Raw genomic sequence first — 17,941 nt, 5'->3', positions numbered from 1 at the left:
AAAACTTCTAGTACTCAAAACTTCAGTTGTGCCATGCTGAATTGGCATGAATTAAACATTCATGGTAAAGGGAGCATAGTTCAGCTTTGTCATTTCAACACCTCATGCCAAAAAACACTGTTCACTGTATATAGCAAGTTTATTGCGGATTATTAACGATAATGTTTAACTGGCTGTGTCTCTTCTGCTGCTGCTACCTGTCAGATTTTACCAACCACATATTGGCTATTCTTTGCAATAGACAATTGACAGAGAATTAGACAAGCCTAAAAAGTATCATAACATATTCAGGAAAGTGTTTTAATTCATTTTAAAAAATATTCAAATAGGAAGTGAAGCGCAAACGAACTGCATTTTCATCAATCAAAAATCTTGACTGTAAGAGTTTTTTTAAAATCTGTGTGGTTCAGTTCTGCCAAATACAATGCTATCCTGAAAAAGGACAAAAAATGTCTTCCAGTTACTGTGCAGTTATACCATTTTTCTATTCAAAGGCAAAACAGTATTGCTTTAGAGATCCCTGGTAGTCCTACAGAACAACCACGGCCTAGAAGTAAGGCTCCTGATTCTTTTCAGCCAACAGAGGCTAATTCATGTCTGCAGTTAAGCAATAACATAACAATTCATAGGATTAAAGATTGCCTTCTAGCAAATTATAACCAGTAAATTTCACTTCGATGAAGCAATTCATGCCACTAGCGGATAAATTTTAGGAACTTATATTAATAGAGTATTCACAAGTTTTATTACTGAGTAATAATACATGATTAAGGAACCATCTTGACTGCCAAGGTCCCAGCTAAATTTTCAGTTACAGGAAATAGGAGATATTTGGCACAGATTTTATAGAGATGTGGATACTGAAGTCTACACTGATGCTTATGATATGCCGCTCTTTTGTGTACTAACCTGTATCATGAAAGAATAAATATTTAGTGTATATCAGTGTGCTTTTTTTCACTAGCCAAGAAAACCTTTATGTCTGGATTTTATATGCAGTGAAAGTAATACCTCAATAGAGTCAACATCCAGTGGCTTACGTGTCTTCACTGTTGCATTATTAGTACTAGAATCATACTCCAGCTCCACATAGTCTAAGTGTTCAGGGAACAAAAATTCTCTTAATTTCAAATTTACATTGGGTGGGATATTTATAATCTGTTCTATATCACCTGCGAAAGAAAGTGTAGTAAATTAGATTGCTTGATGGAAAAGACACAGGCTCATCTCAAAGGTACTGATAAATTATCATTGGTTATGGTTTAGTTAAATTTTATACTAGTTTTGCACTTTGTTATTATCACAACAGATTAAATGCGCTGCTCTTTCAGTAGCAAGTGTGTTGCTTGCTTTGTTAAACATCAAATCCATGCTTGAAAACATGTTTGAAATGTGTTCTTGTAAACAATCCAGTGCAGTGTTACTGGAATAATTACTAAACATAGTTATCTTACACTTATCAAGATATCTGTATTCATGAAATAGTATACATCTTCTCATGGAAGACATCATCAGGGTTGCAAGAAAATCTCTGCTCTCCCAAACCTTCCCCGAGATCTTGAACGTTTTCTATGATCCTCAGGAAGCACACTAACTTAGTCTCTTTCTTACTCCATTGTTTTTGTATTTCATCATTACCAACTTAGGTTAGCAAACCTTAGTGTTGCAACCCCATCTCTAATCTCAACGTGCAGGCTCACTGCCTTGGTCCATAAGCTCCTAAATGAAGGGAACACCTTTTCCTCCAGCTGCAAGGAGTGTCTGGAATACTCCCAGGTATGAGTCCAGTGATAACAGACTATGATTGCGTGCAGGAATAAGGTTCAGTCAGATGGCAGTGAGCACAGAATAATTGTGCTGCATCTCAGGAGTAAAGTGCTAAGATGTATCACATCATCATGTACAATCTTGTCGAAGCTGCTGAAGAAACTGCACTTTGAAATCAAAATCTACCATGTTGCTGATATACCATCTAACCTTCCTTCCAGAGATGGGCACGTTTGGACAAGCAACATGTAGCTGCCTCACAGTGTTCTGTCCAGAGGAGAGACTGACGGAGTCTAACAGAAAACCAAGGAACTGCTTAGAAAACCTTGTTTTTTACTTTTCTTCCTTTGCTACAGATGTGTACATGCACAAAGTGCCGGACATTTTGCTAGTTGCTTACAAATTAAATGAAGAGGATTCAAGATAAAAAGCATTTATTTTTCTGTCCCAATACTAGTCATACACAGCTGCCATGCCCTCACAGAAATGTTTCAACAGTTACTGGAAAAAAAAAAGTACCACTCTTTGTGGTGTTTTCTGAATCTCTCTGAAAGCGAGAAGCAATTAAGCCTGCTTGTAGACATTCAGCGTGTGCCTGGTGCATGCTCCCAAGAAATCCTATGGGTTTTTTTCTGTTCTGAAGGGAATGCTCTAGCCACAACTTAGCTCTTGCCTTGCAAAATTACTCCATTCCTGTCAGGCCTATCCTGACTGCCTCTAACATACAGACAACACCACTACCTTTGAATTAACAACAGCAACCTCTCTGGTTAGTGGGGAAAGGAAGAAAGGAAGGAGTTATTCTGTCCTACATTTGCAATGTAAATACACACTCCAACACACAACCACCAATGTACTGTCCACTTCTGCACTGTGCGCTCTTGCTGCCACTGTCCACACTCAGGTGTGATTTTCTCTCCCAGGAGCAATAACACCTTGCCAGCCAGCGTAAGGAAGTACACATGTGGGTGGTAGATCAATGTCAGGCAGCACAAATTAACTAATCATGGGAATACTATGTGCTATACTAACAAAAGAAACCAGAATAGAAAATGCAAATACATGGAGTGGCCAGCATCAATCCTGTAATTCCCTGCAGAGTAAGCCTGCTTGTTCTGCACCTCATTTCTTCCTTCTACTGCCCATAACAACACAAGAAATTGGCTTTCAGAAAAGCTCCAGGCTAAAGCAGAGTACGCTCCAGACTCACAGCAGGGCTGTGGTGGCAGTAGTTCTCCCTGATGGAGAAGGGAAGGATGAGATCAGATCTTGTGGGCTAACTGAACAAGGTGAACTGTAACCATCTGTATCTTTTCTGCACTTGCTTCCTTTTCATAGTACCATAAAATCCTCAAGAGTCAGAAGGAACTTCTGAAGGCCATCATGCCCAGCTCCCTTGCAATGCACAGGGACACCACAGCTCCATCAGGATGCTCAGGGCCTGATCCAGCCTTGCCTTGAAAGTCTCCAGGGACAGGCATCAACCACATCACTGGGCAACCTGTTCCAGTGCCTCACCACCCTCACTGTAGAAGATTTTTTCCTTATATCTGCCCTTTTTGAGCTTGAAACCATTTCCCCTTGTTCTACCACCACAGACCCTGCTAAAGGGCCTGTCCCCTTCTTTCCTGTTGCTCCCTGTTAGACACCAACAGGCCGCTCTCAGGTCACCTCACAGCTTCTCTTCTCCATGCTGAACCCAGCTCTCTCAGCCTGTCCTCATAGGAGAGGTGTTCCATTCTGTGGAGCATCTTTGTAGCCACTCTCTGGACGCTCTCCAAGAGGCCCACATCTCTCCTGTACTGAGCACTCCACACCTGGACACAGTGCTCCAGGTGAGGTCTCACAGCACAGAGCAGAGAGGCAGGATCCCCTCCCTCAGCCTGCTGGCCGAGCTGCTTTTGATGCAGCCCAGGATACAGTTGGCTCTGGGCTGGGAGGGCACACTGCTGGCTCGTGTCCAGCTTCCCATCCACCAGTACCACCAGATCCTTTTCAGCAGGGTTGTGCTTCATCTTTTCACCCCCCCAGTTTGCATTGGTAATGGGGGTTGCCTCAACCCAGTTGCAAGACTTTGCCCTTGGATTTGTTGAGGTTCACATGGGCCCACTGCTCAGCCTGTCTAGGTCTCTCTGGACGACATCCCATCCCTCTGGCCATCAGCATACTTGCTGAGGGTGCACTCAGCCCCATTTATGGCTGTGTCTATTCTGCTAATGAGGTCTTTGGATCAGTGAATATATTTTTTCTCATATTTGTTTACCCTACTGAGCAAATTAGAGACCAAATTTTGCCTCAAATTTCACACGCTAAAAAGCACAAATTCACCAGAAGGAGCAGTTTGTCATTTAGGTTGCTGCTTTATCCAGTCATGAAAACTACTGTAAACAAACAAACAAACAAACAAACAAACACAAAAAAACTTATAATACAGATCCACTATAAATTACAGATAGATTATGCAAAGAGTTGAGGCAGTATGTGCACTAAAGAGTAAGTCAGGTAATTCTAGGATCAAATCATAATTTACCTGTATATTCATCTAAAAAGGTTGACAGCTGGAGTGTGGTAGGTGTTGTGTCACAGTCTATGCTTGTGATTTCTAAAAAGAAAATGAAAAATCATGTACGAAAATCAGAGGGGCAATTTCCAGAAAATGCACAAAGTAAAAAATCTTACGCTATATAAAACTCGTGTACATCAATTCAAATTAATTAGATTTATTATGGTGGTACCTCAAAACAATTTTCAGGATTTAGAACAATATTTCACCTGAAATAAATTAGATTGCTGGCTTAGTTCCAATCTGTCCTTTCTCCCCCTTTATTTCAGTGAAGAACTTATAAGCAGCTATTGATAAAAGTTTGAGAAAATGACTAGTTGCAGAATTGTACTTCCTCTCTACCCTGATCAGAATGAAACTTTGGCTTTCTCGCTTAATAGCCATGAATCACTGTACTTTCATTTCCTGCTGAACATTTGCAAAGACCGTGACAAAAGGTCCATGGCCTCGCAAAATATTTTCTACTCTCAAGTAAGCTATAAACACAAATCTATTCATCACCAAATTGTTAAGCAATTCAGGCACATTGATTTGCCTGAATATATTCACTTGAGCTGGCATTTTAAAGTGTGATTTCATACAGAGTAGTAGCTTTCATGTTCTACACTACAACTCAGTGACATCCCTCTACATTTTCTCTCTATGATAAAAAGGGATGGTTTTTTGAGATTTTTTTTTTTTCCTGTATCTACAAATATGCACTGAGAAGTCACACAGATTTTTCTCTTCCTTCCCTGAATAGAATTACTCAGCAAAGCCACCAGAACACATCTGTTGCAGAGGCAATGCAACACACGTCCATATTCTTACGGACATTTTTGATCTCACATGGGTTTGTATCGATGCCAAGAATGTCCCAGTCTTTTCCTTCTCATTCTCACTGCATATTCAAATTGGTAAAAGTAATAGTGAACTAATTTTATATGTGAGGCTGATGTCTTTGTCTTTGTCCCACCCTACAGAATCTCATTTATAAAGAAGCAGCGGAGAATTTTTTTACACAAGTAACTCTTAAAAAATACTGCAGTGAACTGCTGCTGGTTATGCCTCCACCTCCAAGTATTCAAAAGTCTACTTGGAAAAAGAAGGTTCTGTATAATTGAAGAAGATTAGAAAGGCGGAAGCTTGAAATTGGCTTAAACATTACAATAGAGTTCAATAGAGGAAATTAAATGATTAAACAAAACCTCTTGTTTTTCTTCTCCAAGAAGAAAAAAATTTGCTCAGATTTTCCTGGCAATTCTCTGGAGCCAGCAGAAACAAAGAATCATACAATATCCTGAACGGAAAAGGACCCATAAGAATCATCAAGTCCAGCTCTTAACCAGCATAGAACAACCCCAAATCCAAAACCCTATGTCTGAGAACACTGTCCAAATGCTTCTTCAACTCTATGGCCACTGCCCTGGAGTGCTTGTAGTAGTGCACAACCACCTTCTTGGTGAAGGAGCTTTTCCAAATATACAGCCTGAATTTCCCCTCCAGAGGGGAGGATGTTTCAGCACTTTCACTGTTGTGAAATTTCCAGAGAAAGTCTGAAGGACTAAAATTATGTTTAGGTACCCAAATGCTCCTTCTATGCCCAGATTTATCTAGTGAATGACCGTTCTCAGTTTCTGGAAGAGAATTTCTAAAGAAGTCATTACCAGTACAAAGAAGATCAGACATGAAAATGGTAACTACTTCAACTAAATTAACACAATAGCATAAAGAAATACAAGCAATCCCAACTTCAGATCTAAATGTTGCCATATCTATCTTCAGTCTAGAAATGTTACTCAGTGTCTGCTGCAGATACAAACTAAAAACTTAAGAGTTCAATGAGAACTTGTTAGAATTCAAGAGCAGTGGTTTTCAACATGATTACAGAGCTTCTTAGAGTCTACAGATCACCTCCATTGATACCAAGAAGATTGGTTGTTCAGGTATTATTTTATCAGTCCAAAAAATAAATGAGTTTTAAACCCCAAGGATTGTAATTGATGTGAATGTAATAAGCTGTTCTATTTCATTAAAAGCAAGACTAGAACCACAGACATTAATAAAAATGATATTACTTACTTTGTGCATCAAGACAGATGAACATAAGCCAACTAATCAATGCAAAACCCACAGATCTTGAATACGCCATGAGCGTTGCAGAAAAAATATACTACCACAGGCAAAAAAGATGGTTGTTTCTCATATGCAGTATTTTCAAAGATCTACTTCATAGTTTGCAGCTATCGACGAATACTCCAGTGATGAGGAAAGAAATGTGCCAAGCCTTTGATAAAAGTCCACAGACTATATAACCTGCTTATCATTTTCACCTCATGTGATCAAAGTCCATTTTGGGCAGTAAAAATAAACCAACAAGGAAATACTGTTGTGTTATAGCAAAAAAACAAAAAACAAAAAACAAAAAACAAAAAAAAAAAAAAAACAACCAAAAAACATAAGCTATTTACAAATTTATTATTTAACATACAGATGAAAATAAATAAATTAGTAACTTAGAACCTGTAAGATGTTCTGACCAACAGCAGAGAGATCTACATATTCTCTGGAAAGGAAAACTAAATGGAGTGTGAAAGAGCAAAGGAACCACGTTATTCCTTTTGATTCTATTATACTGAAAGAGTATCTTCTTACAACTCTGTTCCACAAGAAAGAAATACTGATGTTGCAAGAACAATAGTTCCTATTTTCTGTGATGAGAACAGACACCCCTGAAATGTACCTAAGATTTTACAGCTGGTGTATGTTCAGATTTAAGTTTAGCAGGCAGTTAAAACATTTTACTTCAGTGAAGGTACCTCCAAAAAAAGGACAGAAAGTTAGCAGAAGATTTTCAGGGATGACAAATGATTTCTCTGAGCATGAAGTTCGTTTCAAACATCCAGAGGTAACTGAAATCTAGAGGTTGTTTCTTTAATTGAAAGCAACAACCAATTACTCAGAAATGAAACAACTGCCAAAGAAAGGTTCATATCTGTTTGCATCAACACTTTTTTGTCACCACGGATACAAAAGTAATCCCTATAGCTTCAGTGAAAACACAAAACAATAAAACTGCACTTAACTGAACAGCAAATCATTATTACACTTTCCTAGCCTTAAGTAACTGAAATGGAAATGTGGGAACAATTCAATCAGGAGGGTTTAAAAGTATGAAAAGAAGTTTGATCTCTATTACTCTTTTGAAGAAATGCCACATCCAACCATGATTGTCCATTCATTCAGTGATGTCATTACTAGAGCATATCAGAGTCATTTTTTTTCTTGCATGATTGCTACCTGCATCCACGATGACCAGGTCTTAGCAAGACGGTTTGGTGAACTTCACAATGCAGATCTGTGCACAGCATACTTCCTTGAAAGGGTAGGGAGGCAAAAAGACAGATGGAGAAAGAAGGCTAGAGACTTTTCAGTGTGATAAATTTCCTCTAGCTTTCAGTGAACAGCATAACATATATCTCAATGCCACAATACCACATCAGAGGCTATATAACCTCATGTTTATGCAAAAAAAAATTGTTCTAGCAACAAATCCTCCTGACCACTAGAAATATTTCAGTGCTGGAATCTTAACCCCTTAATGAAGATCTACTGTTAGATATTCCAAGTCACAGCAAAGGCAGAGCAGCCTCAGTATTTTCTAGTAACTTCTGATAGAAAGGTCAATGACAAATCATACTAGACCATAAAGGGTTAAATTCCAGAAAGATCTCCCTCAGTATCTTCAGAGACAGCCTATAAGCTAAAGGAGGCAGGCCATTCTTGTACATAAACCCAGTGCAAAAAAAAAAAAAAAAGATAATTGAAGGTCACCTACACGTGGGCGTAGAACTCTTTAAGTACAGCTCAGGCCTTTTCAGCAGCTTCTTAGCTGAGATGTTCCTAGTCCAAAGCTGACATGTAAGATGCTTTCTTCCAGCTCAGTTACTCTTCTCTGTGATCAGGGCTCTAAGGTCAGTCAAAGAGAGGCATCGTGACAGTCCCTGATGAAAAGAAGAATGACAGCGAGAATATTCTCCTTGGCCTCTCAGAAAAACATGGTGTCAGAGCTGTGGGGATGGAGTGGGCACAGAATATTTGGTCCAACTCAGAAGGAGTCTCAGATCATATGAATTCCCTCCACAACGATGCCCATATGATGGAGAGGAATGGAAAAATAAATCATTCCAGGAGCTGCCCTTACTGCTGCCGTACAATTCTGTGAACAACAAACTCAAATTATTCAATAGCTGGAAAAGTTGGTTGAAAACCTTCAAGATCGACAGAAGTTTGTAGGCAGAAGATCTTAGGGGGCAGTTAGAGGAAGGAAAACATTCAGCAGTCCTCTTCTAATGAGCCCTTAGAAAACAGTTGATAAATGAGATGGCAATCCCCAGCGATCCAAAAGAAAGCCTGGATAATGTGAGAGTCCAAATAAAGAAGTTAGAAAACTCAGTGACCCCTCCACACCTTCTGATAAAAACTGAGTATAAGCATGGAGATGACAAAGATGATTACTACTAATGTCTGGTTCACAGACACATCTGCCCAACACAAAGGAAAAGTATGAAAATATCATGCTATGGTCCTAGAGATAAGGATCAATTTCATTAACGTCACTAAGGGATAGGGGAGCGCTCAGGTCAGGGAGTGCATTCCAGCATGAATCAGAGTCCACTGAACACGTGCAAATTTATACTGGTTGGTATGCTGTCCTCAAGTTTGCACAGTGTAGTTCCCTTTCTGGGAGCAAAACGATTGGAAAGTTAACTGTACCCTCATAGGGCAGAAGGATAAATGGCAAGAGATTCTTGCTATTGCCAAACACGGTCTATTTTCTGTGTGTGAGTCACATCCCACCCAGATGACAGGATTCCAGCGAGTCACTGAAACAATAAGGCAGACAAACTAGCCAGGATTTCCCCCTCGAGACAGAGAGAACCAGATGGTGACAACTAGGAGAGACTTGTGGAAAGGGGGCATAGCAGTGCTCACAATCTGCATTGGGAGGGCCAAGCTCAAGGCTGGTCCGTTAGCAGGGAGAAATGTCACACTTGCATTTCTGCTTGTGAACTGTGCTGCACCTGCTCAGACAAACATCCCTTACAGGAAGCCCTTCTCCACTTAACGGAAGGAAAGCACCTATGGGAGATGTGGCAGGCTGATTATATTGGTCCTTTTCATAAATCTGAAGGCAAACAACATTAACAAGTCTAAGCAGAAATAGTCTCTGGCCTACTACAGGCCAAACATTTCACTTGAGCAACATGGGAAAACACTGTTAAGGCCCTTAAGAATCCTCCCTAAACCCAATTCAATACAATCAGACAATGGTTCTCACTTCACCTCAGGGACAGTATAGGAATGGGCACAGGAGGAAGGTATTTAACGGGTTTTTCACATCCTTTTACCCACAGGGACTGTGGAACAATTCAATGGTCTCCCCAAGAAGTTCCTAAAACTGGGGAAGCACAGTTGGGCTTCCTGACTGTCTGAGGCTGCTGCAATAGTCAATGACCACTGAGGGGTACGTGAGTGTCCCAGTTTTAATGCCTTCTATCCCAACGTCACTTTACTTTTGCCTGTAACTACGTTTGAGAGTTCATGTATCAGAACACAGCTACTCCTCGGGCCAACCAGTATTCATTAATCAGCCCAACATCAGGCCTGTCCCTTTGACCCTCACTGAACCTCTGCACAAATAAACTGGAAGGCTTGAGATCATTGAGGAAAATGCACAAAATTAAGCTGCTGGATTTCACCTATACACTACCCTTGGTTCCTCTGGGACCAGGAAGTTCTCTCTCTTTTGTTTTTCATATGCTAACAAATGCTGATTCTACCACTGTACCCCACAAGTTCCCTTCTCACCTTGTTCCTTTTTCTAGGATGTCTGTGGCACTGTCAATGCCACTATTCTGGGCAGACATCTTTGGGTTGATATTTGTAATCACTTATGCTGATCCTTTTGTGCACATTGGGTAGCTGTAGTCCCATTCCTGTGTCAGGTGTTCCAAAGGATGGAACCAAATTCTAATTATAATACAGGCTTGAAATGAAATATACTTCAAAAATGAATGTAGCTGGCACATGCTCTGAATACGTGACTCCCCAGCTCCTGGGAAATGCAAGAACTAAAGATAGGATGTTGGTGAACAATGGGTGCAACCATGAGAAAGTATCTCAAATCTCTGTGATTGATGTCAAAACAGGAGCAAGAGGTAGAAAAGTAACAGTCCCACAGAAAGGTGGGACTGTTAGTACCACTTTAATGCAACCTGTTAATGTAGCTTGTCTCTGGCTAGCAGTGGTCTGGGACGATCACTTAAATTTAATCGTTATCAAACACAGAACAAGCGCCCTGCCTACATTGACTCCTCCCAGTCACCCCACTACTGAGTAGTAGAGGATGGGGAAAAGGCTTTGCCCTCACAGCGTTATGAGATTGAAACATGCAAGCAGAAATACAGGTTAACAATGGATACTGTTTAATCCATCCTTGTCTCTTAAAAAGTCAAGTTGTTGATGAAAACTAGTATTGCAGCAATCAAACCAACCTGCTCACCATTTCTAAATGCATCCCGTGCATCATGGCTAATGTGGCTACACAGGTGAGCACTTCCCCTGACTAAATGAGTGTGTGACTGGCATAACAGGAGCAGGACTAGGAGTAGTAAGTAGTACAGATACTGAAATGCTCATAAGTAAAGCACACCAACAAGTGACCTGCATGCATTACAGCACTGCTTGCAGTCTTCCCTATCAGCACTGGGAACCAACCAGAGGCTCTTATCTATTACCTCAAAGGGAGAGGGCTCATATGAAAGACCGACAATTAATTGTAGATTCACTTGCCATAATCCAAGGAAATGTTTATCTAGCTCTTAGTTATATCCAAGCTCAAATATGGATGCAATCTACAGTAGCAGCAATTGTAAGAGAAGGTGAAGGAGGTACTTCACACACTGAAATTCAAAAGGTGATTTGCGTAACACAAATAAACTTGAAAGAGAATTTCAATCCTGGTGGCATCTATGGTGTTTTACTCATGATCCTGTTAAAAACCATGCTGCAGCCTTTGTCCGAATGATATGCAATGCTTCAGTATATACCATATACCCAATCGTTGTGTTGAGATTTATTCACAGTGGGGCTACACTCTGTCCATTAGAACATAGAGTATGGGCTCAACAAAATGGAAATGAATGGCAAACTGTTGATGTTGGTGCATGTGCTGTAAGGGAAAAACAAGGGTTTATTTGTGAGTTATACTGTCAAAGCTCAAGGCATTTGTCTCAACAAAGCTTATGAACAAGAGGGTGTACATCTGTGTATGGAGGAAGATAGTGATAGGACAAGGGGAATGGTTTTAAACTAAGACAGGGGAGGTTCAGGTTGGATATCAGGAGGAAGTTTTTCCCCACAGAGGGTGGTGAGGCACTGGAACAGGTTGCCCAAGGAGGCTGTGGATGCCCCATCCCTGCAGGCATTCGAGGCCAGGCTGGATGTGGCTCTGGGCAGCCTGGGCTGCTGGTTGGTGACCTGCACACAGCAGGGGGTTGAAACTGGATGAGCATTGTGGTCTTTTGTAACCCAGGCCATTCTTTGATTCTATATCACTGAACATAATACCTGCCATTTTTAAGTGTATCCTGATGAGACCCGTGAAACTGTGCTTATCTATACTGGAAAATGATGTGTCCGTGCAAGAATCTCTTGTAATTTTATACTCATAGGTAATACTAATAAAGATCCAAACAATTACTCAAATATTCATGTTTCAACTTTATCATGTAAAACATGCTCATACTATTCAGGTTTTATGATTGCTTACTGGGATAACTGTACATTCATGTTTCTCTTCTTCTACATCTTTTTTGTTCTGAAGCCATCTCTGTGGCTAAAATTAATATTCTGTCCCTTTCCCCAACATTTTGAGACATTAAGCAAACAGGCACAGCTCCACAGAACAGCAAGCAAGTTTAAACACACGTGTATGTGACATGCTGTATTCCTTCCTATATACCAACTGCACATAAAATGGATCTACATCTCGCAATTTCTACAAACAAATAATGGAAAATAATCCTAATTCATGGATCTATCAGACTATTTAAATAGTATGATCAGGACTGCAGCAGTGGGATGCAAAATTAAGGATGTTTTTAAGCATAGCTCAATCCGACATTTTGCTCACTTAAGTAATCTACAGGGCAGGTTGCTCCGGAGCCAAAAACTAAATGCAGATAAGTATTTTCAGGTTCCTGTATATTTGGGATAGCTCAGCCTTCAATTATATCCTTTTCTTTACAGATAAACCATCCGTATCATGATGCTGCAACTAATCAAAAACACATAAGCATGACCAAAGTTGCAATATTTATGCACTTCTTACAAGTATCCATAGAATACCCACACATCTCTTAAATTAATTACTTTTATTTCCATTAAACCAAGACAATTTCAAAATTAATACAAAATTAAAAACAAAACAAAACCAATGTGGTTGGCAAGCAGGGAAAAAGGGCTGCACACAATGCATGTTGTTATATGCTCAAAATACTTTTGAAAAAAATGTAACAACATTGGCACATAAAACCAGCATTTTCCCTATACAACAAAACCAGCAGCATTTTCCCTCCATTTTTGGTTAGTTGTTCTAAGAAAAATAAGCATACATATACACACTCTTCCAGTGTTCACTACAGGTGTTTAAAGTTGCTTTACTACTCGCAAACAGACACAGCACATTAACAAGGCCTTGTTTATTTAATACAGATTGGAGCACACCTGCAAAGGTTCCTGCCCAAAAATCAAAGCCAGTGAAATCCACAGCTTTGCCTGTTAGTTTTATTGGGCTCTGAATTTGCATTGGACAAAATACAGAAATAAACAGAATTTAGTCATTTTAAATTTTAATAAAAAATCTTCCATCTGGAAAGCTGTATTTTCAAGCACTGGTATCCCAGTCTTCTAATGCCCGCTGAAAACCCACAAAACGCACAAAAAAGCCTGAATGGAGAGAAGAATGATTACAGTCATGTTCTCCCTCTCCTTGCTCCAGCCTGAACTCTGTGCCCCACTTCCCACTATCTTGCAGACCTAACTCCAAATTCACATTTTGCAGCTCTGGTCCAGAACAAACTTTCCCTGAGTGCTCTTACTACTTGTCTCAAAAAGGTCAGAATATGTTTACTGGAATTCAGCCACTGTTACTGCCATCCTCTTTGCTAATACGTGAACTATTTTCTAGGCAAATTAGTTCATTTTGGTAGCCCTGGATTTTACATACACACAGACTTGTATTCTGTTGTTCCAATTACAGAATTTCAAAGTGCCTTCTAAACAGTACTATTAAGGCAGGTTTCAGAAAAAAAAATTAGACCTGAAACATCTATATGGACAACTCTTCATAATGATGCCTTTCAACTGAAAGATGCCTAATTAATAGCATATCCTCTCAGTAATTTAGTGGTATGGCATTGAGAGTTGGAACAGCTGTGCCTGGGCATTAGAAGGGAACCAAATGCGGTACCATGCAAGAGGAAACAGATATGGTATGGGAGTAAGCGTGAACTTCACTTACAGGTAAATACAGTGTTTCACATGCAAGATCTGAATTAGTGAGGCACTTAAACAATCTCTTAAGGTCTAGTTTCCATCTGTTAGCCACCTTCACATCAATGTGAGTTGTGTAGATGTATGGAAGGAAGCCTCAGAACTGCATTAAAACTCCGCATTAACTAGTCTAATTCACAGCTATTGTACTGTCACTGACTTCAAATGCAAATCCGTAGAGGACAGGCCTAAAATGTCCTATCAAATACAACATAACATATACAAACATTCCATGTGACTTATGTTAACATTGCTGAATGCATTCAGAATTCAGTAGTCTTGCTTTTTCATTTCCAGTATCTCTCATACTGGAAGGCATCTTTATGTCTTCCCCTATAGAAAGTTAGTTGAATAAGTTAACTGTGCAGGTTTATAAAATATTTTCTATGAGTCTCAAAACAACAGCCCAAAAAGCAACTAAACTTAAATTTAAGAAATAGTATATTTACAATTAAAATAAGTACAGACCTTATTGGACTTATGTTCATTTATCATACACAATAATGTACAAGGCTTAAAGACATAAGTGATTGCTTATCAAGTCAAGGCTTTTGGAGATGCATGCTCTCCATATATCAAGAGTGCCATACAATTTCAGGAAGTAGTAATGTATTCTGGCTACAATTTTTTCATGAGTCTTTATGTTGGACGACCTTGACCAAAACGGGATTTTGACCTGGATTAAGAGCACAGAAAAAACATATGCAGGTTATCATATCTAGAATGCTTTACTTATTACAGAGTCAGCTCTCTGGTTTAGTACCTGTTAGAAACTACTTTCAGGCTAAAGTGTAATCTGAGAAAAAAAGAAAGGAAATCTCACAACTGTATTGAGAAAGCTGCATTTCTGTCAATGTACCTGCAGCCATAAACTGTACATTCATACAAAGGTATGCAATGAATACAACAATTCAAAGAACTGTTATGTCAAATAACTTCTTATGAAATCATTAATTCTGCAGTAGTAGTCACATGCATGCTTTGAACATCCACAAGGTATTTGAAGCACCCAGTGTATTCTTAAAAGTTTGTCAGCATCTAGAGACTCACCTGCTCGCCACATAATTTTACAAAGGAAGCTTTCACATCATATATATTTAGCCTGCTAGAAGAGATATTGATGCAAGAAAGTGTATGAAATGAAGCATACTTAAATTAAAACAGTGTCCACCCCCAGCCCTCCCAGAAATTCATATCCTGCTTTTTCATTTTGTCTTACCTGGCATTCTTCTCAGTGCTGATTTGTCGTGCATTGACCTGTGCTGAGGCCTTTATTTGAGCTTCAAGTCTCGAATAAATACCTCCTGCATACTGAAATGCAAAAAAAAAAACCAACAAAACAAAACCCAAAAAAACACAAGTTGTGACATTATTCCAATCTAATTGGTGTCCTTTCATGAAAATAATTAATATTCAAGAGAACCTATAGCATACTTTCTTTTCATTAGCACAACCCAGTACTGAAACATTTTTAAACCATCCTATTTTCCATGTTTAATTTTTAAAGGCAGTGAACTTCAATAATTGTTATTTAACTCCTTTACAAAAAAATAAAAAGCATGCTCAGAAGGAAATGAAGATTAAACTCAATTCTTTGTAAGTAATTGAAAGCATCCTGTTTTCACTTGTGTTATACATTTGTTACAAAGGCCTGCTTCAATTCGATAATCACTACGTTATGACAGTCTTACTTCTTTGCTGTCTCTTGACTTGATTCGACCAAAGTCTCCCAGTCTGATTTTTATCAAGTGTCCTGTAATCTCAGACATTCTCCTCTGGTCTGCCAGAAAAAAAACAGTATTTTAGAACAGAGGTTTTTCATACTACCGAGTACAAAGAGATTGATACACAAAACACACTTTAGTTGCATCCTATTTGCAAGAAGTAATATTTTGTTTCTCAGTTCATATAGAAGTCTTGAACAACAATGTATTCTGATGAATAATCTGGCTTCACAGCATTCTGGGCAGAGAGCAGAATCAGCCTGAGGAATTACACTGAGATAAAAAAAATATATGGAAACAGTTTTGAGTTTTGAGTTTTGACTTTCAAAACAGTAAAAACAGATAGAAATCTCAAAGATATAAAAAGCTGTATGAATTAATATAATTCTGAATATTAGAATTCTGAAGACAGGGAAGAAGATAAAAGTAAATGCACGTATCACTTTTTATACATCCAGGCGATAAATAACACAAGGATGCAAGAAAAAAATCTTTGCTTACTTGTATAATCATCAGAGGACAGAATTAGAATCTTTGCAGGTTATGTGCAGACTTTCCAAATACAGAATGTACACACAATTTGAATGGAATATTTTTTTCTGTAAACTTGGAATTCCTTCTAAATGTTTTCTTAGTCTGAGGGTCCAAAGATGCCCATTTCTATTTCAGCCTGTACGCAAGACTATAATGTAGTTTACAATAGGTTTTCTTTCCATCTTCCTGACACAGGATTTTGAGTCCTGTAGAATAGATGAGATTGCTAATAAATGCCAATCAAATTCTGAACTAATATTTTCAGGAGCTCCCAGCTATGTATATATCTATCTACACAGATATTTTATTTATTTATTGTTATTTTTTTTGAAGAATCTGAAATTGCTGTGTGGCTTGGATAAAGCTGATTACTAACAAGTAGCTGAAATCTGTTTTCCTACATATGAGCACTACAATTTAGCTTGAGTATCTCAGATAAAATGAAGTTTTTTCTTTATTGTTGCTTTCTTCATTGTTTACAATGTTGTGAATTGTTGTATTTTTAAAAAAATAGCCATTTTAAATGTGAAATAATGATTTTCTTTGTATAGCATTAACATAACAGCTAGATCATGCAAGAACAGACCGTCTTCTCTTTGAGCATCTTGGTTGAATCTCAGTGACCTGGAGGCATCCCATTTGTTCTGCTGCACACTTACACTGATTAAAAAAGAAAGATACATGCAGTGTTGTCAGTAACCATTTGCGAGAAAGGATATACTACCACCTGTTATCAAGGACTTTGAAAATTACTTACGTGAACGGAGATGCATCCCGGGAACCTGGCTATAAAACAAATAAAAATATATTAAGTAAGACATGATCTTAAAACATAAAAAAAAACATTCTCACAGCACAGGCTGTGTTCACAGCTCTGGTTTTACCTTGTCAGATGGCTTCTCCTTTTTCTGAATACTAGGTGAAGAAGCCCCTTTCTTTGGGTGTTTATAGAACTTCTTTAGTTTCTCCTTTCTCCCTACAAATTGAAGAAATATCTACTGACTGACACAATCACAGATACTCTGAATTTTACAACTACATAGCTACAAAAGGATTTTCCTCCCCTATTCCTTTACAGTAAAAATTAAATGAACAATTTGTTTTTAACTTGTTAGTATTGCAGGCAGGTTAAAACACATGGGTTACTCTTTTCCAGTAGAAGCATACATTAACTCTAATACACATTTAAAATATAAGATGATGACACAACCACGCTTTCAATTTTAGATTGTAAATTTAAAATCAAGAGCACATACAACCTACATCTCTGATCACATTGCTTGCATCAACAATCTGAAGGATATCAGATCAAGTAAGTTTAAAGTCAGGCTGCAAAAAAGTTGGCACTTAAAAAAGAACTAAATTTGCATTAAGATAAAAAAAGAATCCCTTCAAAGTATCAAAAACCAAAGTGCTCGAGTTCAAATGTTACTAGTATGTACAGGAGAGGTGGCCTTTTGCTTTGCACATTCCTAAACTTTCCAGTATAACAAGAAAAGAAACACAAAAATAATTTTAGAATATACAGCTAATTTTCAGTGCAGACAAAATTCCAGCCACGTCTATCAATCATGTAGTCACTACATTTTTTTCTTCCAAAATTTACCTAGGAAAAAAACATCAAGTCCTTTGACAATCTGTCCTACAAAATAAGCTCTGAATCAACTTTGAGGACGTCCTGGATGAGAACAGTTGCCACTTTGCTTTTGCCAATGTTTTTGCATGACCGTAAGTAACTGGGTATTAATTTGTAGCT

General features: G+C 38.5%; 2 protein-coding genes across 10 annotated transcripts in view; both read right to left on the bottom strand.

Annotated features, from left to right (window-relative positions):
- Positions 1–6,574, bottom strand: part of LOC122163368 (protocadherin Fat 4-like) — a 45,485-nt gene extending 38,911 nt beyond the window's left edge. For 2 of the 3 annotated variants that reach the window (XM_042824553.1, XM_042824561.1), the window contains exons 1-3: positions 6,392–6,574; positions 4,298–4,369; positions 1,012–1,172 (exon numbers count right to left, since the gene is read on the bottom strand). In XM_042824553.1, the coding sequence (XP_042680487.1) occupies positions 1,012–1,172; positions 4,298–4,369; positions 6,392–6,461 (303 nt within the window). In that variant the 5' untranslated portion in view covers positions 6,462–6,574. The remainder of the gene's footprint in view (positions 1–1,011; positions 1,173–4,297; positions 4,370–6,391) is intronic. The other variant, XM_042824570.1, reaches the window with a different exon arrangement.
- A 1,671-nt stretch (positions 6,575–8,245) lies between these two features.
- SANBR (SANT and BTB domain regulator of CSR) overlaps positions 8,246–17,941 on the bottom strand; it is a 28,858-nt gene continuing 19,162 nt past the window's right edge. For 5 of the 7 annotated variants that reach the window (XM_042825263.1, XM_042825277.1, XM_042825284.1 and 2 more), the window contains 6 exons: positions 17,070–17,161; positions 16,943–16,971; positions 16,772–16,845; positions 15,619–15,707; positions 15,147–15,238; positions 12,761–14,603 (listed from right to left, as the gene is read on the bottom strand). In XM_042825263.1, the coding sequence (XP_042681197.1) occupies positions 14,567–14,603; positions 15,147–15,238; positions 15,619–15,707; positions 16,772–16,845; positions 16,943–16,971; positions 17,070–17,161 (413 nt within the window). In that variant the 3' untranslated portion in view covers positions 12,761–14,566. Of the gene's footprint in view, positions 8,314–12,760; positions 14,604–15,146; positions 15,239–15,618; positions 15,708–16,771; positions 16,846–16,942; positions 16,972–17,069; positions 17,162–17,941 lie in introns of those variants that run through there. The other 2 variants (XM_042825271.1, XR_006170047.1) reach the window with 2 other exon arrangements.

The sequence above is a fragment of the Centrocercus urophasianus genome, unplaced genomic scaffold (genome assembly GCF_019232065.1).
Source record: "Centrocercus urophasianus isolate 14NV4802_14NV808 unplaced genomic scaffold, USGS_Curo_1.0 seq_10, whole genome shotgun sequence".
Lineage (NCBI taxonomy): Eukaryota > Metazoa > Chordata > Aves > Galliformes > Phasianidae > Centrocercus > Centrocercus urophasianus.
Note: the sequence above shows the minus strand (reverse complement) of the source record. Positions and strands in the feature narration are given on the sequence as shown.